The sequence below is a fragment of the Bos javanicus genome, chromosome 17, assembly GCF_032452875.1.
Source record: "Bos javanicus breed banteng chromosome 17, ARS-OSU_banteng_1.0, whole genome shotgun sequence".
NCBI lineage: Eukaryota > Metazoa > Chordata > Mammalia > Artiodactyla > Bovidae > Bos > Bos javanicus.
Window position 1 is genome coordinate 52,391,730 of NC_083884.1, and position 26,652 is coordinate 52,418,381.

At 48.0% G+C, this 26,652-nt stretch overlaps 1 protein-coding gene across 1 annotated transcript in view; it reads right to left on the bottom strand.

Moving 5' to 3' along the window:
* Positions 1–26,652, bottom strand: part of DNAH10 (dynein axonemal heavy chain 10) — a 156,977-nt gene that overhangs the window by 13,752 nt on the left and 116,573 nt on the right. The window contains exons 57-67 of the mRNA XM_061384586.1: positions 25,474–25,648; positions 17,580–17,761; positions 15,397–15,533; positions 13,560–13,777; positions 10,515–10,736; positions 10,171–10,318; positions 6,147–6,426; positions 4,737–4,966; positions 3,736–4,009; positions 1,098–1,202; positions 540–694 (exon numbers count right to left, since the gene is read on the bottom strand). Coding sequence (XP_061240570.1) covers positions 540–694; positions 1,098–1,202; positions 3,736–4,009; positions 4,737–4,966; positions 6,147–6,426; positions 10,171–10,318; positions 10,515–10,736; positions 13,560–13,777; positions 15,397–15,533; positions 17,580–17,761; positions 25,474–25,648 — 2,126 coding nt within the window. The remainder of the gene's footprint in view (positions 1–539; positions 695–1,097; positions 1,203–3,735; positions 4,010–4,736; positions 4,967–6,146; positions 6,427–10,170; positions 10,319–10,514; positions 10,737–13,559; positions 13,778–15,396; positions 15,534–17,579; positions 17,762–25,473; positions 25,649–26,652) is intronic.

The following is a 26,652-nucleotide window of genomic DNA, read 5'->3' on the forward strand; positions in this document are numbered from 1 at the left end:
GCCTCTGTAAAGGGATGAAATTTACAGGCGATTTTAGGGAGCTCTGTCATTTTTTTTTTATCCTCCAAAACTGTGAACTTTAGAAAGAAAGGAATTGAGTCTTATTATAACACTGTTGAGTCGTTGAGTCCACAGTGCCCATCAATGGACACAGTCAATCCACAGAGGCTCAGAAAGCATCTTGGATGAATGGATGGCTGGAAAGATAGACGGATGGATGGACGGATGGACAGATATTAATAGATAAATGGATGGATGGATGGATGGGTAGACAGATGGACAGATGGGTGGACGGATAGATGAAAGGGTGGATGGACAGAGAGATAAACATAGGGACAGAAAGATGGATGGCTCTCCCACAAAACCAGCTGAAGCAGATAAAGGAGGATTCCATCAGGGAGGTGGAGGGCCTTGGCTACCCTCTGCATGAGTCATTCAGAGACATATCTTCTCACTTGTAAGGAGTTAGGCTACAGATTAAGTATGGAGATTACCAACACGCAAGGAAGGGAAGAAGCAGAAAGGGAACATGAGCTCACCTCCTGCCAGACAGTCAGATGTTTCTCCACATCAGCAGGAAGATTCCCAAAGTTGTCCGGAAATACCTCTGACAGAAGCATGATATCTTCCCATCCCTGGTCAGACAACCAAGCACAGGGCTTGGTTCGTTTGCTTTTCTCCAGGGAAATGTTTCCTAATGACAATAGGAGAGACATAAACAGCTGACATCAACACACCAGGAAGTGCAAGCAGCTCTATACTGGGACTTCTCTCACTTTGGGGGAAATTCACTTCTCAAAATGGGTTGGAAAGAGAAGGGGGCATTGGCTTCCTCTTCACTGTCTGTGACTCCAGCCAGGAAGCTCTGAGTGGTTTCCAGTCTCAGGGTAGCCTTAAGGCAGAGCCTGGTTGCTCTAAATTAACTCGAGCCATATCTGAGGCTGGAACTGTCAACTGAGTTGTTTACTAAAGCAGTGCTACTGGAAGTCAGGTTTTAAGGATGGAAAATTACTGTTGTCGTTTAGTGAACAAACTCCTATGCGTGTGCACTGTGGGTCCAGGGAGTTGGAAAGCATGAAACGAGACAAGCTCATTACCTTTCAAGAAGAAATCTAATTCTTCCTGGGGGACTCTCCCCTCTGCTTGTTCTATCTTGATAGTCATATTGAAAGAAAAAAGTAACTTGTGCCTCTCAAACAACCCTGAGGAGAAACAACAGATGGGTCTGGATAAAATAAATACATTTAAACACTGGGTTTCTTATGCATCACTTGCTTAAATTTTAGAGAAATGAGATGAAACACCTCAACTGCACAGTTAGGTGCATTTAGGCATCTTTGCATTTGGTGTCCGTGAATATCTGAGTGCAAAACTGACCTTGGGGACTTCCCTGGTAGTCCAGGGGACGGGAGTCTGCCTTCCAATGCTGGAGAATACAGGTTTAATCCTTGGTCAGGAAACCAGGGTCCTGCACGCCATGGGGCAACCTAGCCCACCCATCACAACTAGAGAGAAGTCCATGCCCTGCAACTGGAGAAGTCTGCACACTGCAGTGAAGAGCCCTAGCACCACATTTAAGACCCAGCACAGCCAAAAAACAAAAACAAAAAACACATGAACTCAACTGACAGTCATGCTCAAAAGTGCAGTGGGAAGTGACCCTCAATTGTTTGTATCAGGAATGGTCATGTCTCTGGGAAGCACTTACCACACCCTCCTGGGAAGAGGAGGGGGGTCCCCAAGCTGATGAAGGGCAGTATGATTGAGGTTCAGAGCCACCTTCTGAATGAAGTGCTAGTCAATTACCCAAAACTCAAAGCAAAAGCTCTTACAGTAGAAAAGATGCTATAAAGGGTCAGAGAGTGAATTATCTTGGCTCTGCAGGCTAGACAGTCTCTGTCATAACTACTCAGCTCTGCCACTGTACTGTGAAAGCCACCATGGACGGATATTTATAGAAATGGGAATGGCTGTGTGCCAATAAAACTTTATTTACAAAAACATACAGTGGGCCAGATATGGCCAGTCTCTATTACAGAGTAGGCTCATTCCATCAACAGACTCTTTATGAATAGGAAGATGCAAAACAATAGAGTTCTTTTCTTTTTTTTTTTTTAACCAGAAAAAATATGTCCTGAAAAAAAAAAGTGTAAGTCAAAATCTGAGATTTGAATTCTACTTTATACGTGTTAGAAGAGTTGGTTACTTAAGTAAGGCCTATAGGAACAATAGTCCTCAACATTTTTCCTGCCTAACTGGTACGAGCTGAATTGCGTCTCCTGAAAATCTGTAAGTTGAAGCCCTAATCCCCCATACCTCAGAACTGGAGACAGGACTTCTAAGAGGTGATGAGGTTACTCAGCCATTTAAAAAAAAAAAAAAGAACAAAATAACACTGTTTTCAATGACATGGATGGACTTAGGGATCGTCGTACTGAATGAAGTAAGTTAAACAGAGATAGACAAATATCATATGATAGCACTTCTATGCGGAATCTAAAAAATGGTACCAAATAACCTATTCACAAATCAGGACAAGCGCCACAGATATAGAAAACAAACTTACAGTTACCAAGGGGGAAAGGAAATGGGGAGGGATAAATTGGGAGATTGGGATGGACATACACATACAGTTATAAAACGGCTTCTCAGGTGGCGCTAATGGCAAAGAACCCACTTGCTGATGCAGGAGACATAAGAGACGTGGGTTCGCTCCCTGGGTCAGAAAGATCCCCTGGAGGGGGGAATGGCAACCAATTCCAGTATTGTTGCCTGGAGAATCCCCATGGACAGGGAAGCCTGGAGGGCTACAGTCAATGGGGTCGCAAAGAGTTGGACACGACTGAAGAAACTTAACATGCACACAGGCATGTACAAAATAGATAACTATTGCAGCCATGAAATTAAAAGATTCTTACTTCTTGGAAGGAAAGTTATGACCAACCTAGATAGCATATTCAAAAGCAGAGACATTACTTTGCCAACAAAGGTCCGTCTAGTCAAGGCTATGGTTTTTCCAGTAGTCATGTATGGATGTGAGAGTTGGACTATGAAGAAAGCCGAGCACCAAAGAATTGATGCTTTTGAACTGTGGTGTTGGAGAAGACTCTTGAGAGTCCCTTGGACTGCAGGGAGATCCAACCAGTCCATTCTAAAGGAGATCAGTCCTGGGTGTTCATTGGAAGGACTGATGCTAAAGCTGAAACTCCAGTACTTTGGCCACCTGATGCAAAGAGTTGACTCATTGGAAAAGACTCTGATACTGGGAGGGATTGGGGGCAGGAAGAGAAGGGGATGACACAGGATGAGATGGCTGGATGGCATCACCGACTCAGTGGACATGGGTTTGGGTGAACTCTGGCAGTTGGTGATGGACAGGGAGGCCTGGCATGCTGCAATTCATGGGGTCACAAAGAGTCGGACACGACTGAGCGACTGAACTGAACTGAACTGAAGGACCTCCTGTCTAGCACAGGGAACTCTACTCAATACTCTGTAATGACCTATGTGCAAACAGAATCATAAAAAGTGGATGTATGCAACTGATTCACTTGGCCGTACACCTGAAACTAACACAGCATTGTATAACAACTGTACATCAATAAACATGAATTCAAAAAATAAAATGAAGTGTTTAGGATGGGTCCTCACCTAATCTGACTGGTGTTCTTATAAGAAGAAAACATTTGGAAACACAGGGCACATTGGTCCTAATCATTGCAAAGAGGTACTTACCTGTACAGCCATAGTTATAGATGTTGAAGGTCAACGTGTCCATAATGTTCTTCAATCGCTTCATAAGAATGGAGTCAGGCAGCGACTTCTTGAGCGACAAGCCGAAGACCTCCAGGAAGGCGATCAGGGAGTACTGGTACATGGAGTTGACCAGCGCCATCTCCGACAGCACAAAGAACAGGATGGCCCCCCTCCGAGCGGCCGGCCGGTAGCCATCCCGCAGCCGGTCAATGTCCAGGGCCGTCTTCTCCGCCAGCTTGAGCTTCTCTGATACCTAAAGAAGAGCTGCATGTTGCCACTTAAGGCCATAACCAGGAAGACTTATGAACTGGGGGCAAAAAGTAAGAAGCCGGGAGTGAGGGAGAGGGTGGCAGCAAAGAAACCCAGGAGGTGCTCATAGGAAGGGCTCCCACCCTCTTTCGAGGTGTAGATAGGTGTTTGTGGCTTGACTCTCATGGCCCTGTGCCCCCTTCTTCTAATAACCGTCCCTGAGTTTGATTTCGAGACACAATTTCCTCCTTTCATTCATATGTGGGGCTCAAGCCCATCTCTAGGAAAGCAGCATGTGACTCAGGTCCCACTAATCCACACGTGGCATCCCAAGGCCATGGGAGTGACTTGGGGTGAGCATGTAATGTAGAAGATTCTCACTCTTCTCTTCGGGGAAAGGAAGGGGACAGACCCAGCCTGTGACCATGAGGGAAGCTTGGCTCCACAGGGAGGCAGAGAAGGAAGCCAACACAGCAGAAAGTCAAGCCCAGACATGGAGAAACACTGTGTCTTAATGATATTTGGAGTCCTGGATCCAGCCCTGCCTGAAGCCATTCTGGACTTTCCTGTTTTCTAAGAGGATAAATTCTCTTTGGACGTGAGACAAGTGGGGCTGGGTTTTCTATCACTCTTGATTGAAAGAGGTTGACCTGAGGCACAGGGGTCCCTGGGAACACCCCTGGGGCTCCAGGGCCAGGACGGAAGTATTTTCCCTCCACTGCAGTTCATACCTCCGTAGCTTTGGACTTGGTCTCCTCCAGGGTCTGCACCAACTCCACATTGTCCAGCATGTTCCCCGTGGAGGTGGCCAGCTCCCGGAGGAGGGAGTCCTCCAGGTCCTTCAGCAAGTTCTTGTTCTCACTCGTCTCCTGGATAAGGTGCTCCCTCTGCTCCTCCAGCTCGCGCCTCTCGTAGGCCACCAGCACGCTTAGCAGCTGGTCCTCCAGGCCTTTCAGCGTGACTGTGGGGGGACAGAGGGAGGCCCTTTACTGCCGTCCCCCCAACAAGCTGGTCCCTGTGTGTTCTCCCCTACACAGTGGCGCCTGGGATGACAGGAGGGTGGGCCCAGCATCTCAGGAACATGAGGACTCACTCTTCTATCAAAACCATTCTTCAGGGAGGTTCAAGAGGGAAGGACATATGTACACCTATGGCTGATTCATGTTGATGTTTGATAGAAACCAACACAATTATCCTTCAATTAAAAAATAATTTAATTAAAAAACATTATAAAGCCCCAGGTGAAAAATATTGGACAGATTGAAACAGAGATGCTGTTACGTGGAGAGGTGAACAGCAAGAGAGATGATGCATTAAGATCAAATTCGGGGCTCCTACACTTGGGGGGACCCTTGCTGAAAGCATAACCCAATTCTTTTTGGCCATACCTTATGGCTTGCGGGTACTCAGTTCCCCAATCAGGGATCGAACCCAAGCCCTTGGCAGTGAAAGCTCCCAGTCCTAACCACTGGGCTGCCAGGGAATCCCCTAAAGCCTACGTAAACTTGATTAACCCATCTAGGAACCTGTGTGACCATCTAGAAAATGTGGAAGATGACGTTTGATTCCTAACAGAATTCAACTGAGAGGAAGAAGAAAACCTAAAACCAAGCCATATATTTAAATACACAAACAGAGAGTAGCTTTCTGCCCCAGCAGAGAGGGGTCTCACCTGGCTCCGAGTGTGAATGTCTGAGTCCTGTGGTCCAGACTTATCATGTCTCAAGACACATAACTCATTGCCTTCTACAGGGCCCCAGAACCTTCTAGATGTTCCTTCCTCATTAAGAACTTCTAGGCGTGTATGCTCAGTTGCTCAGTCATGTCCAACTCTTTGCAACTCCCTGGACTGTAGCCCACCAGGCTCCTCTGTCCAGGGGATTTCCCAGGCAAGAATACTGGAGTGGGTTGCCATTTCCTTCTCCAAGGGATCTTCTCAGCCCAGGAATAGAACCCAGGTCTCCTGCATTGCAGGCAGGTTCTTTACCTGCTGAGCCTCTGGGGAAGACCAAGTAATGATGGACTGACTATGAAAGGTGTGACTCGGAGAATGATTCACAATGAAATGAAGTCCCATGAGAGCCTCCAGCTCCGAATGTGTCTCCACCTAAATTTGACACTGACCTTCTGTACATCCTTACCAGTATAATTGATCACCATGGCTTTCCCAAACACGGAAGGGCTGTATCTGGGGTTGGCCAGCTTGGTGTTCAGATACAGTCTGAAATTCGAATCATAGTCCACTTCCTTGTCTCCCAGAATGATAAACTGCCGTCCTTGGGAGACCTTAATGTTTTTTTCTAAGACATTGTCAATCACAGGGTCGATGTACTCATCCACATCGTGGAACAGGAAGGGGGTCCCATACTTTATGGACATTTCCAGCTGCTTGAGGAAGTCGGGGTCATTAAAGGATGCCACCTGCAAGGGCGGGGAGGCAAAGGCTAAGAATCAGCTGATTTGCCAAATTCAAGGGGAAAAAAAAAAGTCCTTGGAGGCGGCAGTGGATGTGTGAGCACCTTGAAGGGAGGCAGAGAGAAAAACAGAAGAGGGACAGAAGCAGGGTGTGGAACCCGTATAAACCCAGAAATCCATGAGGGTCAGGCTCCAAGCAGCCTTATTCGAAAGCACAGTTCAGCAGCCAAAGGCGATCAGGAGAGGACTTCCCCAGTGGTCCAGTGATTAAGAATCCACCTTCCGGGCTTCCCCGGTGGCTCAGTGGTAAAGAATCCACTTGCCAAGGCAGGAGACATGGGTTCAATCCCTGATCCAGGAATAACCCACATGCCATGGAGCAACTAAGCCCATGCTCCACAGCTACTGAGCCTGCAGTCTAGATCCCCGGAGCCACAGCTACTGAGCCCATGTGCCACAGCTCCTGAAGCCCCCACACCCTAGAGCTTGTGCAGTGCAATAAGAGAAGCCATTGCGATGAGAAGCCCATGTACCACAGCTAGAGAGTAGCCCCCACTGGCCGCAACTAGAGAAAAGCCCACGCAGCAAGTGAAGACCCAGCACAGTCAAAAATAATTTAAAAAAAAAAGTGATCAGGAGAGAATCTCATCACATCTCTCAGAAAACCTCGAAAAGAGTCCAAACACTGAGCCCACAAAACACAAAAAATGTTTGCGTTAATCTTCTCTCTTTTGTTCACTTCCCTCCAAACCTTGCAACTGCTTCCTGATCTCATTCCTCAAAACATCTGTAAAAACTCTTCCTCTATTCCAGCCCCTGGGGCTTCCTCTTCCCTTCCTCTCTACCCTATCTTATTACATTGGTGTACTTAGCCTCTCACCCCATAAGTTGAGCCTTCCCTCTTTAAGACATAGGATGGGAGACTTCCCTGGTAATCCAGTGCATAAGAATCCACCTGCCATTGCAGGGGACACGGGTTGGATGCCTGGCCTGGAAAGACGCCCCGTGACGCAGGGCAACTAACTCCATGTGTCACAACTACCAAGCCCTTGCCCTAGAGCCTGCAAGAGGCAACAGCTGAAGCCCACAAGCCCTAGAGCCCATGCTCCACAGCAAGAGAAGCCACTGCAGTGAGAAGCCTACATCCCACAACTACAGAGTGGCCCCTGCTCACCACATCTAGAGAAAGCCCTCAGGCAGCAGCAAAGACTCAGTGCAGCCACAAATAAATAAATAAAATAAGACCTACAATATCTATTTTTTTAAAAAGAGATAGGATGGGAATAGGAGTAGGATTGGGGGCTAGGAGTGGGCTGGCAATTGCAAAACTCTCTGGCAGACTCAGGGAAGAGGGATGTCAAGAAATATTCCTGCATTAATGATACTTATCCTACAATAGCTGTATGTGAAGTTTAGGGACAGATGTTCCCCTGACCTTGGGATGCTTCTCCTAAACGCATGTACATACCAGGAAGGAAGACCAGAAAAAATACGGAAAATATTTTTTAAAATCATGAATTTGTTAATTATTTCAGTAATTGAGCCCCAGTGATTTCACCCAAGAAAATTAAAAACACATGCCCACAAAAAACTTGCATGTGAATGTTCACAGCAGCACTATTCAGGACAGCCAAAGAGTAGAAAAAACACAAATGTCCATCAGCTGATATGTAGATAAACAGTTTGTGGTCCACCCATGCAATGGACTACTATTAAGCCCTGAGAAGGAGTGAAGTACTGTTATAAACTACAATATGTGTTAAGTGTTTGGAAACACCGTGGTTACTGCTTAACACATATCTTGGAGACAAAATGCATCCCTCAAACATTTATCGAGTCCCCTGTTAGATCCTGGGTTCTGCTGAGCCCTGGACTTGAACAAAGTCTGTTAAAAACGTTGGCTTTGCTAAGCAGGGAAAATGAACTTTGAAAAACATGTTGCTAAGTGAAAGAAGACAGTCACAAAAGGCCACAGGCTGTATGATCCCATTCACTGGAAATGTCCAGAATACACAAATCTATAGAGATGCATAATATATCAGTGGTTGCCAGAGGCTGGGGTGGGTGAGTGGGCAGGAGGGGAAGTGAAAGTTTGGGAGGCGGTGATGGCTAAAGGACACAGTATCTTCTCGGGGGGAGTGATAAAAACTGGTCCTGGTGATTGTTACACAACTCGGTGTGTAATATACTAAGACCCACGGAACTGTATGCTTCCAATGGGGGGATTATATGGTAGGCAAATTTTATCTCAATCAAGCCCCTCCTCTGCCATCCAAAAAGAAAGTGATCAAGCTAAGGCCTCCCAGCCCTGCACTGCTTGGGCAGGATGCAAAGATGAATAAAGTACTGCTTTTGCCTGGACGTGGAACAACAGACTGGTTCCACATCGGGAAAGGAGTACATCAAGGCTGTCACCCTGCTTATTTAACTTATATGCAGAATACATCATGCGAAACGCTGGGCTGGATGAGGCACAAGCTGGAATCAAGATTGCTGGGAGAAATATCAATAACCTCAGATACTCAGATGACATCATCCTTATGGCAGAAAGTAAAGAAGAACTAAAGAGCCTCTTGAAGAAAGTGAAAGAGGAAGAGTGAAAAAGTTGGCTTAAAGCTCAACATTCAGAAAACTAAGATCATGGCATCTGGTCCCATCACTTCATGGCAAGTAGATGGGGAAACAATGGATACAGTGACAGACTTTATTTTGGGGGGCTCCAAAATCACTGCAGATGATGACTGCAGCCATGAAATTAAAAGATGTTTGCTCCTTGGAAGAAAAGCTATAACCAACTGAGACAGCATATTAAAAAGCAGAGACATCACTTTGCCAACAAAGGTCTGTCTAGTCAAAGCTATGGTTTTTCCAGTAGTCATGTATGGATGTGAGAGTTGGACTATAGAGAAAGCTAAGTGCCAAAGAATTGCTGCTTTTGAACCATGGTGTTGGAGAAGACTTGAGAGTCCCTTGGACTGCAAGGAGATCAAACCAGTCAATCCTAAAGGAAATCAGTCCTGAATATTCATTGGAAGGACTGGTGCTGAAGCTTAAACTCCAAAACTTTGGCCCCCTGATAAAAGCTGACTCACTGGAAAAGACCCTGCTGCTGGGAAAGATTGAAGGTGGGAGGAGAAGGGGATGACAGAGGATGAGATGGTTGGATGGCATCACTGACTCGATGGACATGAGTTTGAGCAAGCTCCAAGAGCTGGTAATAGACAGGGGAGCCTGACGTGCTGCAGTCCACGGGTCTCAAAGAGTCGGACGTGACTGAGTGACGGAACTGACTGAACTGACTTTGCCTTTAGGTTGCTCACAGCCTGGGAGGCAACATACAGGGCAAAAAAAGTGTTAGTCACTCAGTCGTGTCTGACTCCTTGTGATCCCATAGACTGTAGCCCACCAGGCTCCTCTGTCCACGGGATTTCCCAGGTAAGAATACTGGAGTGGGTTGCCATGCCCTTCTCCAGGGGATTTCCCAACCCAGGGATTGAACCTGGGTCTCCTGTACTGCAGGCTCCTGTCTGAGCCACCAGGGCAGAGCGTAGGGTCAGATTCAAGGTGGTTCACAAGCCACCCTCCAAGACTCAATGGGGTGGAGGGGCCAGGAAGGGGACAGTCTGCCTGGGGCCTCGGGATGGTGGCATTTCAGCTTGGCCTTCCTGGAGGCTCGGGAATACTGGGAGAACAGAGCTGGGCCCCAGTGCAGCAGGAGGGCGAGGACATGGAGGGAGGGGGCGGCCGTACCCGCAGGTTGTTCTTCTCCTCTTTTCTCTTTATCCAGTTGAGGGCCTGCTGCTGGGGGTCGATGCAGAGGGGGAAGCGGCTGGCCCGGGTGGTGAGGATGCCATTCTGAACCGAGAGCTCGTCAGGGGGCAGCCCCTGGGAGCCCCACCTGGAAGGGACAGCGACAGGGGAAATGGGGACTTTTCTGGCTGAGTTGTGAACTGACCGGGAGCATCCAAATCAGGGAAGCTGGGCGGTCAGCTGCTCCCTGCAGTCTCTGTGAAGGTGGGTCAGGCAGGCATACCGCCAGCTCTGCACGCTGCCCCGAGGCTCCCCTGGTCCTCCCAGCTCGGGGTCACCCTCACCTGCTGATCTCCACGTCGTCCGTGAGCAGGTTCTCCAGTCGGAAGGGCTGGCTCAGGGGTATCCCCCGCTCCAGGATGTCGTTCTGCCATACCTGGTTGACCATCTCATCCCGGAATTCCCACGTGAAGGCGCCCTCATAGCTCAGGAAGGCTGCGCACAGCAGGCAGTCGCCCAGCAACTTCACCCGCCGGTGCATCAGCTCATCCAAATCGTTCAGCCACCTGGCACAGGAGACAGAGGCAGGGGCTGCCCTGAGGCATCACCTTCCGGGACAACCCACAGGAACCTTCTAGAAGAAGGTGGCCAGGAGGGGGCTCGCCAGAAGGAAACGTTTCCTGAGATACTCTTTTCTTGTTGAGAACAGAGACCACTGGCTCACTTTGCCAGTTCCCCGCCTAGTGAACCCAATGTTTTCAAAGGCTTTGTTCAATCCCAGGTGCTCAGCAGAACCCAGCATCTAACCGGGGCCTCAATAAATGTTTGGGGGATACATTTGGTCTCAAAGATATGCATTAAGTTGTAATCGAATTGTTTCCAAACGCCTAACCAATAGCTTATAAACATGCCAGCAGAGCATGAGCCCCTATCCTACTGGGTGACAAAATTCTGACCAAGAAAAAAGAAAGCAGGTGTTTCATTTGGCCTCTTCTAGTAAGCGGCCAAAGTCTTCTAGATTTTATTTGTTAGTGTTTATTTGGCTGTGCCGAGTCTTCATTGCAGCACATGGGGTCTTCCCAATCTTCATCAGGCCATGGGATCTCGGGGGGCATGGGAACTCCTCAGTTAGCGGCATGTGGGATCTAGTTCCCTGACCAGGGATGGAACCCAAAAGAAACAAAGCACCTAGTCGTGTCCAACTCTTGCCATCCCATGGACTGTAGCCCGCCAGGCTTCTCTGTCCACGGGATTCTCCAGGCAAGAATACTGGAGTGGGTTGCCATTTCCTTCTCTAGAGGAACTTCCTGACCCAGGAATTGAACCTGGGTTTCCCACATTGCCAGCAGATGCTTTACCGACTGAGCTACACAGGAAGCTATGTGGGATGGAACCCGGGCCCCCTGCTTTGGGAGCACGGAGCCTTAGCCACTAAACCACCAGGGAAGCCTTTCCAGATTTTAGACATATGGAAAATGGTTTGTTTCCCACAAGCAAGCAATATTTTCCAGCGTTTTCTATACATTTTTACAGGTTTCAGGTTAGAAACTGCATCACATCCAGTGGACCATCTGTGGCCCAGTGATCCCCTTGCCCGTAAGCATCAAACAGCTCCACCTGCTTAAAAGTGAAGGTCAGGAGTGAACCAGCCACAAGGGGCACCAGCAACAGAGAAGGTCCTCCTCCAGACGGGTCCAGAAAGGACTTGGGGTTAAAGGTCATCAAGAAACAAACATTCTGTTCAGTGTGGAGATTCCTTAAAAAACTGGAAATTGAACTGCCATATAACTCAGCAATCCCACTACTGGGCATACACACCGAGGAAACCAGAATTGAAAGAGACACATGTACCCCAATGTTCATTGCAGCACTGTTTATAATAGCCAGGACATGGAAGCAACCTGGATGTCCATTGGCAGAGAAATGGATAAGAAAGCTGTGGTACATATACACAATGGAGTATTACTCAGCCATTAAAAAGAATACATTTGAATCAGTACTAATGAGGTGGATGAAACTGGAGCCTATTATACAGAGTGAAGTAAGTCAGAAAGAAAAACACCAATACAGTATTCTAATGCATATATATGGAATTTAGAAAGATGGTAACGATGACCCTAAATGCGAGACAGCAAAAGAGACACAGATGTATAGAACAGTCTTTTGGACTATGTGGGAGAAGGCGAGGGTGGGATGATTTGAGAGAATAGCATTGAAACATGTATATTATCATATGTGAAACAGATCGCCAGTCCAGGTTTGATGCATGAAGCAAGATGCTCAGGGCTGGTGCACTGGGATGACCCTGAAGGATGGGATGGGGAGGGAGGTAGGAGGGGGTTCAGGATGGGGAACACATGTACACCCATGGCTGATTCATGTCAATGTATGGCAAAACCCACTACAATATTGTAAAATAATTAGCCTCCAATTAAAATTAAAAAAAAGAAACAAACATTCCCAGGCTCCAGGGCACTAGTTTCTCCCTGTCTCCACCGCTGCACTCCCTCTCCTTAACAGTCATTCAGTAACACTGCTGCTAAGTCACTTCAGTTGTGTCCGACTCTGTGCGACCCCATAGACGGCAGCCCACCAGGCTCCCCCGTCCCTGGGATTCTCCAGGCAGGAACAATGGAGTGGGTTGCCATTTCCTTCTCCAATGCATGAAAGTGAAAAGTGAAAGTGAAGTTGCTCAGTCGTGTCTGACTCTTAGCGACCCCATGGACTGCAGCCTACCAGGCTCCTCCGTCCATGGGATTTTCCAGGCAAGAATACTGGAGTGGGGTGCCATTGCCTTCTGAGACCTAATTTTAAAAGAAGATATATATATATAGAGAGAGAGAGAGAGAGAGGAGACTTCCCTGGTGGTGCAGTGGTTAAAACTTTGACTTTCAAGGGGGTTCAATCTCTGGTCAGGGAAGGAGGATCCCACATGCCTCATGGCCAAAATACCAAAACATAAAATAGAAGCAATATTGTAACAAATTCAATCAAGACTTTAAACATCAAAAAATCTTAATTAAAGAAAAAGAATCTATAAAACAGGCATTATCCATCTTAGACATGATAATAGTAAAATCAGAACTTTTTCACATGGTTTTCAGCTCAAAATGCAGTGTAGAATAAAGATTCCATATGGTGAGAAATTCTGTTGCTGATGTTCACTCACAAACCACAGGTTTTCAGACTTTCCCTGGTCCAGTGGTTAAGACTCCATGCTCGCAATGCAGGGGGCCTTGGGTCGATCCCTGGTGAGGGAATTGGATCCCACATACCACAACCAAGACCCAGTGCAACCAAGAAACAAACAAATAAATATTAATTTTTTAAAATCCCCTCAAAGTGTGGCTTAGAGCCACTTAGCAGGAGGGCCCATTACTCAGGCTGACCTGACATTCTCTGAGCCCAACCCCGAGATGAGCTTGTCAGCCGCAATCAGCCGTCTCTCCATGATCTCGGCTTCCTCTTGCAGTTTCTGCTTCTCCAGTATGGCCGCCTCATATTTGGCCCCCAGAGCTTCCAGTTCCCTCTGGATCGCTGCCAGCTCATTCTGGATCTTCTCCAGCTCACGTTTGGTAAGGTAAAAATTCCGCTCCAGCCTGGCCACCTAAGTGAAGACAATTTCCAAAACAGTAGGCAAAAGGACAGTTGTGAGGTGCAGATAAGACAGTCTCACACCTGGCTATTTTTTTTTTTTTTTGCCGCTCCATGCAGCTTGTGGGTTCTTAGTTCCCTGACCAGGAACTGAACCCAGGCCCACAGCAGTGAAAGCACTGAGTCTTAACCACTAAACTGCCAGGGAATTCCTCCACCTGCATTTCTATCATTGTCCCTATCCTCTGGGGCCACCCATAGCAAGGCACGTGGCTTCTCCTCTTAGGAACCTTTTCAATGGTTTAATGCAAAATCTCACATCGCATTAGAAAAAAGATGTCCTGTACTGAGTTAGCAGACAACTTAATTTTCATGTGAATTAAGGTCCCAGTAAGAGGACCCTGTGAATCTAAGTCCAAAACTCAAAAAAAAGTCATTGAAGATTGTGTGTGTGTTTGTGTGTGTGTGTGTTCAGTAACATCAATCGTATCCAACTCTTTTGTGACCCCAGTGGACTGTAGCCCACCAGGCTCCTCTGTCTGTGGGATTTTTCCCATCAAGAATACTGGAGTGGGTTGCCATTTCCTCCTCCAGGGCCTCTTCCTGATTCAGGGATCAAAGCTTCATCTCCGGCGTCTCCTGCATTGCAGGTGAATTCTTTACCACTGAGCCACCAGTGAAGCCCTGCATTGAAGATACCACCAGTTCTATTACAGCTTCTAAGTTTTCTGAGTGACAAAGTCCTGAGTTAAAACGCAATGTCAAAATATGTCTCAGGCATTCCCTGGTGGTTCCGTGGTTAAGAATCTACCTTCCAATGCAGGGGACATGGGTTCGATCCCTGGTAGGGTAACTAAGATCCCACATGCCTTGGGGCAACTAAGCTGGAGTGCTGCCTTTACTGAGCCACAATCCGAGAAAAACCTGCATGCCACAACTAAGATCCTATACAGCCAAAAATAAATAAATACAAACACGTCTCAAAATGATGGAATCAACCTTATCCAATTCTCTTTGTGTTGTGTCTTCTGTATGTTACTTTGACCCAGTGGTTCTCAACAGGGACTTATTTTGCCTCCCCCAAGGGACACATGGCAATGTCTGGAGACATTTCTGGTTGTTGAAACTTGGGGGCATCTAGTGGGTAGGGGCCAGGGATGCTGTTCAACATCCTACAATGCCCAGGACAGCTCCACAAAACAAAAAAGATTCAATCCAAAATGGCAATAGTGCCAAGGATGAGAAACCCTGCCTTAGCCCTCCCTCGAGAATGATTTTCACCCTCTTTTATTCAAAAACCTTTCACAGTGTTATATGGGAGAGGAGTCTGGGGGAGAACGGATACATGTATACGTATGGCTGAATCCCTTCGCTGTCCACCTGAAACTATCACACATTGTTAATCAGCTACACTCCAATATAAAGTTAAAAGTTAAAAAAAATCTTTCAGCCTTTGGCTCTGTCAGTTCACATGACATCTAAATGAGAGCTGTATGTACTTCGGGAAAAATGTTTATGTGGTTTAAAATGAGAACCTTGCCAGAATTTTTCCAGTAAAGCTGTGGACACATTCATTCTGACTGCAAAATGATCTCTTAGCAGAAGTGAGCAGGGCTTACAGATGGGCAGTACCTTGTCTCTTTTGGGTTTGATTTCTTTAAAAACATCACAGTAGCCCATCACAGCTTCAACAAACTTCAGCATCCCCAAGCCTGCCTTGCTCACGGCTTCCATTTCCTCGGTCGTGGTATTGAGAGTCTTCAAGAGGCCTAAAGGTCAAAGACGCAATGATCTCACTGAGCAGTGAGCTTTGTCTCAGGAAAATAAAATGAGAAATAAGCTACCTATGAACAAAGCAAGTGTAACTAGTTCCTTACTCCAGGTAATTCTGTGAGAGGGATTGGAGAGCTCTCCCACAGATAACAGGGGGATCCAACCTTAAATGAGTTCTTTGTGAGTGGCTGTTTAAGATGTGAGTAAGGGGCACAGGTTACTGCCACCCAGGACATCCTATGACACAGGCACTTCTGTGTGACACCCGGAAGGCCCTGGAGACCCAAGGCATCAGTGAGGATTCCCAGCTGGGCACCAAGGTGGCTCAGACCTGGCAGTTAACTGGGGTTCATTTAACTGTCATCATGGGGGGACCATCACCTCCACCTGCCCCCTCACTCTGGAAGCAAATTCACCTAAATGGAAACCCATCCAAGAATCGGGTAAAGAGAGCCCCTTGGGTTTCTGTAGTTGTTATCCTTCCGGTTTTAATTAGCTTTGTTTTTAAGTGGCTGAAAAAAATGTACTGATGATAAAGTTCTGAATAAGCCATCATGATAAACAGTGACACAATGAGCTTGTATATGCCTGAACGAAGACTAACATCATTCCCACTGGCTAAGCTCTGGGGGTGGATCTGGAGTCAGGCTTAGCAGGAACTGTGTGGCTTCTGTAACTGAAAAGAAGGGAATGGGGTGGGTGGTGCTGGCTCGTCCTCCTCGCCCACCCCTCAGGGACCTGCAGAAGACATCATACAGGCAAGAGGCACAAGCAGAGTAGTCAAAGTTAGACCAGTTCTTTTTTTTTCTCCCCTGAATATCCATTTTGCCTAATTGAGCTGAAATTCACATAACATAAAATGAACCATGTTAAAGTGTATACACGTCAGTGGCATTTAGTAGAGTCACAAGATTCTGCAGGCCTCATCTCCACCTAGTTGCAAGACATTCTCATCATCTCAAAGGGAAACTTCACAGCTATTCAGCAATCACAACCCACTTCCCCTCCCCAGACACTGGCAAGCATTGATCTGCTTTCTGTCCCTATGGATTCACCTATGGATATTTCATATAAATGGAGTTACAACATGTGACCTTTTGTGCCTGACTTCTTTCACTTGGCATCATGTGTTTGAGGTTCATCTGTGTTGTAGCATATGGCAGCTAAAACATAAATGAAGCTTACTCTTTTTTATGACCAAATAATATTCCACTGTGTGGATATCTTTGTTCTTGTTATCCATTCATCTACTGATAGACACGAGGGTTGTCTCCACCTTTTGGCTATTGTCAGTAATGCTGTCAGGGACATTGCACATAAGCTTTTGTTTGAATATGTATTTTCTATTCTTTTGGGTATATACATAGGAGTGAAATGATTGGGACACATGGTAATTCTATGATTAACCCTCTGAGGAACTGCCCAACTGTTTTCCACAAGATTTTACATTTCTGCCAACAACATAAAAGGGTTGCAAGCTCTCCACCTCCTCCCCAACACTTGCTGTTTTGTGTGGTTTTGTTTAAATTACACCATCTGAGTGGCTCTGAATGCTACCTCATTGTGGTTTGATGTGCATTTTCCTAGTGACCAGCATTAAGCGTAGTTTCATATGCTTTTTGGCCATCTGTCTATCTCTTTTGGAGAAATGTCTATTCCAGTCCTTTGCCCATTATACCGATTCTTGGCACCACTGTGCCCATCAGATAAGAAGCACAGAAGACAAGGTAGAGTGGACTCCGGAAGACAGCTGTGTTTCCTGCTAGGGAGAACTAGAGCTGTTGCTGAATTACACATTCATGGGGCATCTGCTGTCACTGCCCATCCAGCCACCACCCTCTGCTTCATGCAACTATGCCGCCATCTTCCTCTAGGAACAATCATTCCCGTTCTTCCATTGGCACAGCCACGGCAACACCATTTGGCCACCACGGGAGGGTGTGCCTGCGACAAGCCCCCTCCTCACCTCCCTCCCTGCCCCAAAGACTGAACCACCAGATTGAGAACCAGCCTGGCTGTCCCCTCCATCCATCTGTGCTCACCTCTGATGTTCTTAACTTGGCTCTGGGTAATGGAATCAAAGTCGATTTCCATCAGAGACCTGAGGAAGTTGGGGTCGGACATCATGCCCTTGGCGGTTTTCCAGTTGAGTTCTTTGTAGCCTTTCATGATGAGGATGCATTCGCAGACCGTCTGTACCTGCTTTGGGGGCTTAGCAAAGGACCTGGAGGAGAAACAGACACATATGAGATCGGACGCGGGATGTGGCCAGGATCTGGCCCTAAGGAAGGTTCCAGAAAAAAATGGCTCAACGCAGAACCGTCTCTTGGAGGTAATACTGCATGGAGGAAAAGGGGATCACATCCCAACACCCACTTGGGCTCCTGGGGATGAGCTTTCCCAAGGGCAGGACTCAGTCTCCTCCATCAGGTGCCAGTTCAGGGTCCTAGATTCAGACTGGGCACCAGGAACACAGCAGGGCATCATTCAATGCAAACCCAGGCTGCCCCTGAATCGGCAGGGCAGGGTGGAGCCTGAGAATCTGTGTTTTTAATTACACCCTGGGGTGACTCCTCAGACTCTAAGTGGTAGAGTCATTATTGTCATGATCATCATCAACCTATTTTCCGTTTACCAGATGAAGAAATGGGGCTCCAGTGGTTGGATGGCCTGCCTGTGTCTACACAGCCCGTGGGGTCTGAGGTCCCCGCAGCCTGGCCTCCTTCAGGCTGTGGAAATTGTTATCGGGCTTTGACAAAGCTAGACCATCACTCAGCTGCTCTGACACTTACAGGTCCAGCACCCTCGGCCCTCCAGCGAATGGGAAATCTAAAAGGATCGGGAGGATGCAAGGCAGCATCGGCAGCGTGAAGACCCAAGAAGGAACAAGTGGCACATTGCTGGTACCCAGGGGGCCCCGCTCTGCTGCCTGCTGCCCGGCCGTGTCTCTACACGTCACACGAGGCGTGCAGGCACCAAAGCCGTGGAGAGAGACAGGATCAGAAGGAAAATGATGAAGAAAAAGGAAAGGAAAGGATTTGGAAAATGAAGAGCTCCCCCACCAAGGGCAAGGAGCAGCCTGGGGAGAGGCCAGAAGGCCCCAGAGGAGGGGGCAGGGAGGGCCGGTGTGGGGGGAGAGAGCCAGACACAGAGAAAGAACAATCTGAGCCACACAGCAATGTGGAGACTCCAAACCTGGCAACCATGCCCCCACCCCTCCCCGCCCCCACCCACTCACCCTCGCAGCACAGGGACAAGCCAGGGCAGTGCTCCAGCACAAAACCCGACCATTAAAGTAATGGACCTGAGTCACCAGGGAAAGGCTCAATTATGCGGCGTTGGGCGCTTACGACAGCGGGGGATGCTGTCAACTGTTTTTAAAAGGTTCCCTTCGGGGCTGATGAAGACCAGGCCGGGCCACTGCTCTCTGAATAATCCAAGGAGGAGGGGGTCAGTGAGACGTTTTCAGACACAAGTGGGAAAGCGCCTCGGGGCAGCGTCCTGAGCCATTTGGACTGGTCCCAGGTTCTCAGCTTTCTCATCTGTAAAATGGGAAAGCGGAACCGGAAACTTGGAGCCCCCAAAGCCTTTGAGTCTATGAAAGGGAAGCTCTCTGGGGTCAGTTTATGAACCGGTTCCAGGAACCTCGTTTATCTAGAACATGGTGTTGTGGTGCCAGATAACCAAGGAGTTTGCAATAGTACGATTACCAAACACTGTTTTATGAGTTAGATAAAATGGTATAAAAATAGGGGAAAAAGTAAGATCACAAGTCTGAGAAATGAAAGTGTGTCTGATTAATCTGACTCTTTACTTCTACCACAACAGAAACTTAGGGTGGGCTTCCCTGATGGTCCAGTGGTTAAGAATCCGCCTTGTATTGCAAGGGACACCAGTTCGATCCCTGGTCTGGGAAGATCCCCCATGCCTCAGAGCAACTGAGCCCCGGAGCCGCAACTACTGAGCCCACGTGCCCTGGAGCCCGCGCTCCACAAGAGAAGCCACTGCAGTGAGAAGCCCACACATGACACGAAGAATAGCCCCTGCTCACCGCAACTAGGGAAAGCCCAAGTGCACCAAGGAAGACCCAGCACAGCCAGTAAATAAATAAATCTTTTTAAAAAAGAAGAAAGAAAGAAACTCAGGGGGAGACAGACAGATAGACAGATGGAGGTGAAGTCATGCTGCCTTCCCTGGAGGAGAACACCAATTACAAGCTTTATTTTCCACCTCCCTTCACTCTACCCCAGACACTGTCTTTGCTTTTCCCTCAAGCCACACTCCTTTCAGCCCCCTCTAGCCTCCATCCCATGTCCCATTTAAATATCACTTCCTGGGATTCACCTTCCCTGACTACTCACCCCCCAGACTAGATCAGGCCCCCCATTATCCAGTCATAGCAACCCACACCCTGCCTCCCTGACCTCTTTCTGGGTAATTTTATTGCTCATGCGATTCCCCTGTGCATACTCGTGCCTCCCCAGACTGTGGGTTCCATGTGGTAAAGACCCCCAGGCTGGCTCACTGTCTCTCAGCCCCCATGCCAGCACAGGGTGGGCAGGCAGTAGGCACCTGATGGTACTGAATGAAGAAAAGGAAGAAAAGCAAAGTCTCAGGCCAGTAACAAAGGGAACCTTTTATACTCCGGAGAAACATCCACTACTAATCTTCATTACTCCTAATCTCCCTGCCTTAACATTTAATGATTTCTGCAAAGGGGATTGAGCATTATAGAGAGGAAGTGCTATTTAAAGAATTAAAGGATTAGGGAATCGTCAAGACCTAAGTGCTGGCTCATCACCCTTAACATCTAAATGGCCTAAACAAAGCCAGATTGTAGTCATCTGGATCCAAACCTATTAAATCCCAGGAAAAAATCCCAAAGAGATCAAAGATTTAAAGGTCAACAATTAAACTATGAAAGTATAGCATGAAACCACGGGGAGATTACTTTACAATCTTCCAGTTGCAAGGCCTTTTAAATATGAGGTCATAGCAAAAAGCCACAAAATAAAATATCGCCAAAATCTACCTCATAAAAATAAAAATTTACACACAGCAAACACACACACACACACAAACCACCTAAACAAAGTCGAATGGCTGAGACGCGCCTGGTGGTCCAGTGGTTAAGACTTCGCCTTCCAATGCAGGAGGTGGGGATGTGACCCCTAGTCAGGGAGCTTAGAGCCTACACGCCTCTTGGCCAAGAAACCAAAACAGAAAACAGAAGCAATATTGTAACGAACTCAATAAAGACTTTAAAAATGATCCACATCAAACACAATTTTGTTTTTAAAGTCAACTGGCTGATGACAAACTGGGAAAATTATTTGCAACTCACACCACACATAAAAAGCTAATCTCACTATTAATATAAAAAGCCCCTGGAAAGGCTAAGGGAAGCAAAAAAAAAAAAAAAAAAGCAACAGCAACAAAAACAATTCAACAACAGGCAAAGCACATAAAGCGTTCACAGAAAACGAACTACACAGACTCTTACACACATTTTTCACCTATTAAAAAAAAGGCAACTTCTCTCATCATAAGGGAGATGCACATTAGAACTAGACAAGAATCATTGTTCATCTATAAATAACCAAAAATCCAAATGCTTAGTAGTGCCCTCTGTTGGTGAAGCCATGAAAAAGCAGGCACTCACATGTACTGCCAGAGGAAGTACAAATCGGTTCCACAACTGTGGAGCGCATTAAGCAACAACATGGGGTCGCACACAGTTGGACAAGACTGAAGTGACTTAGCAGCAGCAGCAGCATAGACATAAACCCGGAGGAGGGAATGGCAACCCACTCCAGTATTCTTGTCTGGGATAATCCCATGGACACAGGAGCCTGGAGGGCTACAGTTCATGGGGTTGCAAAGAGTTGGATATGACTGAGCGACTGAGCATGCACTCATAGACAAAAACACACACAACTATGCACCCAGCAATTCCACCTCTGAAAATGTATTCTTCCAGTGGACTTGGGCATAGTGAAGTAAGCATTATTCTTTGCCTCATTGTTTGGAAAGGCAAAATAAACTGGAAATAAGGTAAAAATGCATAAATTGGGCTGATTAAATGAACGATAGTACAGCCATCCACGGAGAAGGCAATGGCACCCCACTCCAGTACTCTTGCCTGGAAAATCCCATGGATGGAGGAGCCTGGTGGGCTGCAGTCCATGGGGTCTCGAAGAGTCGGACACGACTGAGTGACTTCACTTTCACTTCTCACTTTCCTGCACTGGAGAAGGAAATGGCAACCCACTCCAGTGTTCTTGCCTGGAGAATCCCAGGGACGGGGGAGCCTGGTGGGCTGCCGTCTATGGGGTCACACAGAGTCAGACACAACTGAAGCAACTTAGCAGCAGCAGCAGCAACAGCCATCCAAGGGTATGTGATGGGTTGCTGTTAAGTAATGAGAAGGTTCTCATACATCAACATGCAAAATATCTTCAAAGTGTCTTGTTAATGGAAAAAGCCAAGATGCAGAAAATGATGTGTATTACCAATTATATTTTAAAAGGAAAGAAAAGAGAATATGGTATCCCTTGTTCTACAACCCTTAGAGCCCAACATCAGGGACTGAAGAGACACTGGCACATCTGGTTGCCTTGAGCATGTGCAAAAACTCTCTGGATGGGACTTCCCTAGCGGTCCTGTTGGCTAGGATTCCAAGCTTCCACTGCAAGGGGCATAGGTCCAATCCCTGGTCAGGGAACTAAGATCCTGCATGTCGTGGGATGTGGCCAAGAAAAAAAAACAAACACGTCTCTGGATGGATATATGGGAAATGTATATGAGATATACATAATCATACCATGGTTCTCTGCCCTGTAGGGGGAGGGGAACTAGGCTGATGAGGAGCAGGTCAGAGGGGGCTTTTCATGGCATGTCATTTTGATGTTGGAACCAGGACCTAGCTGATGTATACGTGGCACTGACCCCATGCTCAACCCAGTTCTGAGAGAGCCTTACATAATAGCTCCTTGGACCCTCATACCCACCCTGAACTTCAGGGCTTTCCTGATAAAGAATCCGGTAAAGAATCCGCCTGCAATGAAGAAGACCCCAGTTCGATTCCTAGGTCAGGCAGATCCCCTGGAGAAGGGGTAGGCTACACACTTCAGTATTCTTGGGCTTCCCTTGTGGCTCATCTGATAAAGAATCTGCCCACAATGTGGGAGACCTGGGTTCGACCCCTGGTTTGGGAAGATCTCCTGGAGAAGGGAAAGGCTGCTGCTGCTGCTGCTAAGTCGCTTCAGTCATATCCGACTCTGTGCGACCCCATAGACGGTAGCCCACCAGGCTCCCCCGTCCCTGGGATTCTCCAGGCAAGAACACTGGAGTGGGTTGCCATTTCGTTCTCCAATGCATGAAAGTGAGAAGTGAAAGTGAAGTCGCTCAGTCGTGTCCAACTGTTTGCAACCCCATGGACTGCAGCCCACCAGGCTCCTCCATCCATGGGATTTTCCAGGCAAGAGTACTGGAGTGGGGTGCCATTGCCTTCTCTGAAGGAAAGGCTACCCACTCCAGAATTCTGGCCTGGAAGTTGTAGAGTTGGACATGACTGAGCGACTTTCCCTTTCAACCACCCTGAGGCTGTGGGGACAGTGATTATCATCTGCATTTTACAAATAAGGAAACTCCAGCACAGAGAGGCTAGGTGACTTGCCAAAGGTCACACAGCTGGGAAGAAGCAAAGCCATGCGTGAACATATCACCTGTTCCAATAACTACATTACTCCTTTTAGGCCATAGGCTGCTTTTACTATCTCAGGGTGATACAGGCACCCTGTCTAACCACAGGGGACACATATCAAGCTCTCCATGTGGTCCCATGGAAACCCCTTCTCACCAGCCCCTTGGATTGTTGAGAGGATTCACAGCCTTCTCCTCCCAGATAAATCCCCCTCAAAGATCCTTCCCAACTCTGTTCTCAGAATGTTTTTATGCTGCTGACCTGAGTTGTTGTTGTTGTTGATGTTTAGTTGCTGAGTTGTATCCAACTCTTTGTGACCCCATGGACTATAGTCCCCCAGGCTCCTCTGTCCATGGGATTTCCCAGGCAAGAATACTGGAGTGGGTCGCCATTTTCTTCTCCAGGGGATCTCCCTAACTCAGGCATCAAACCTGTCTCCTGCATTGGGAGGCAGATTCTTTACCATCTGAGCCACCGGGCAGAGCAGAGCCTCAAGTCCATATAACCAGTGGTTGGATGTTTCCCTTGAAAATGCACATATTCTTAGTCTCTCTCACAACTCAGTCTAAACTTCCAACACATGCTATTGCAGTTTTAAAGCAGCCATCCTGGAGCTTCCTAGGTGGCTCAGTGGTTAAAGAATCCATCTGCTGATACAGGAGTTGTGGGTCCAATCCCTGGTCCAGGAAGATCCCACATGTCACTGAGGAACTAAGCCCACGCACCACAACTATTGAGCCTGTGCTCTAGAGACCAGGAGCTTCAACTGCTGAGCCCATGTGTCGCAACTACTGAAGCCTGCTTGCCCTACAGTCCATGCTTTGCAACAAGAGAAGCCATGGCAATAAGAAGCCTGCACACCACAGCTAGAGAGTGGCCCCCACTTGCCACAAATAGAGAAAGCCCATGTGCAGCAACAAAGACCCAGCATAGCCAAAACTAAATAAACAGAATTATAAAACATCCATCCATATACCTTTGTTGCAATCACACTGCAAACCTCTGAAATCAGGATCTCTTGCTAACAGCAGGAGCATCTCCAGATGACCCCACCCCTCTGCCCAGGAGTCACTTGGGCTTCCTGCTCTGGAATGAGCTGAATGTTCTGTTTGAATCCACGTGTTTCACATGGACTGTAGCCTGCCAGGCTCCTCTCTCTGTTCATGGGATTTTCCAGGCAAGAGCCAACAACCAGAGCACAGCCTTAGACAAGGGCCGCCACGTGGCCCTTAGGAAAAGAGGAACTCAGAGAAGCAGCACCATCCCACCAGGCATACGAAACACAGGTCAGCTTCCAGCCTGGAAACAGGAGTCTTGCTCACCGATCGTGCAGCCAGAAGGACAATGCCTCTTCTGAAAATGAGGACATGATGTGAGCAAGGAGAGGAGAGAGCCGAGGCTCCTAACACAGGGACACATGAGCGGGACCATGCAGCACAAAGACAGGGAATGGGGTGGGGCAGGCAGGATGCTGTTTCTTCCTGGCTTCACTGGCGCTGCCAAACTTACCACTGAGATCCACTAACGGTACCCTAAGGACAGTGCCCCATGGTGGAAAGGAAGAAAACGCCATACCAGGCCCCCCTTCTGGACAGCAAATGAGCCCTCTGGCTGCAGGGGTTGGAGTCATTTGACACACTGCTTTGCAGAATGGCTGGGGGCCACAATACAGACTTACTCTCCTGGGAATTCCCTGGCAGTCCAGTGGTTAACGTTTGGCGTTCTCACTGCCCGGGCCTAGGTTCAATCCCTGATCGGGAAGCTAAGATCCTACAAGCCACACAAGTGCAGCCAAAAAAAAACCACCCTCCCCACCTCTAAAAGTCCATCATGTGTCTAGAATTGGATGAGTGTATCTCCCATCTGCTCTCAGCCTTTGGCATACCTGGCCCGCATCCAGGGCCCTGCCTCTCTCAGGACAGACACCCAATCATGTTCTCCTAAAGAGGACTGATTTACAAGGCTCCACCTCTCCCACCAGCCCCTTCTGGAACCCAATCTACTTCTATGAGTGGCCAGGGTTCAAGGCCAGTGGGCTGGGCTACCTACTGACTGGGGCAAGTCAGCTCACCTCTCTGGGCTTGAGGACCCTCATCTGGAAAGGAAGACAATGACAGTCCCCACCATGGAAAGTGGGCGGCACAGAAATGCCGAACCGCCATGATTATGTCATAGTTGCTGTCAGGGGTGACGCTGGTGGCCAAGCACACTTGGGGATGGCCAGCCGTCACCTGATCTCGGTCACATCCGACTTGTCCAGCTTCTGCAGCTCCAGCTTGGCAGCCTCCAGGATGGGCATGACCTCAGCCAGGGCAGTCTCAGCCTCTGTCTTCTCCACTGCGATAATCTTGTTCTGCTCCTCTATCTCCATGGCTTTTTCCTCTGCCAGCTTCTTCTTTTCCTCCGCTGTTGGGGGAGAGGGAGGGGAATGAAGCCATCGAAGGCGGGGAGGATGGACCACCGCTCCTGAGCCAAGGCGACACAGCCCTCAAAGGTGGGCACTGGGACCTCCCCAGGTCCCAGTGTGTAGGAATTGGCCTGCTAATGCAGGGGACACAGGTTCGGTCCCTGGTCCAGAACTAAGATCCCTGTGCTTCCACAGAGCAACTAAACCCGTGCACCCAACTTCTGAAGCCCTCGTGCCCAGAGCTTGTGCTCCACAAGAGAAGCCACCACTATGAGAAGTCTGCACACCGCGACTAAGAGTAGCTCACACCTGCTGCAGCTAGAGAAAGCTCGCCTGCAGCAACAAAGATCTAGTGCAACCAAAAATAAATTCAAAAAATAATTTTTAAAAAAAATGGGCACTGGGAGGAGGGGGTCAAATGAGCTTTGGCCAATATGGCAGCCTTGGGTGTTCCCAGTGGGACCATGTCCTCATGGTCCCTGGGGTCCCTAACACCAGGACAGCTGCTGCAACCTTGACCCTCCCTGACTAGCCCGCCTATACCTCCCGCCCACTCCATCCCATGAGACAACCCCAACCCTGCTTGGCCGCTGTTCGCTGAGGACACCAGGGCTGCCCTCGAAGTTCTTCTGGCTTACTGAGATCTCTCTGCCTCTTCATCAGCTTTTCCTACGTTCATTCAGTCAGTCAGTTCAGTTGCTTAGTTATGTCCAACTCTTTGTGACCCCGTGGACTGCAGCATGCCAGGCCTCCCTGTCCATCACCAACTCCCAGACTTTACCCAAACTCATGTCCATTGAGTCGGTGATGCCATCCAACCATCTCATCCTGTGTCATCCCCTTCTCCTCCCGCCTTCAATCTTGCCCAGCATCAGGATCTTTTCAAATGAGTCAGCTCTTCATATCAGGTGGCCAAAGTATCAGAGTTTCAGCTTCAACATCAGTCCTTCCAATGAACACCCAGGGCTGGCCTCCTTTAGGTTGGACTGGTTGGATCTCCTTG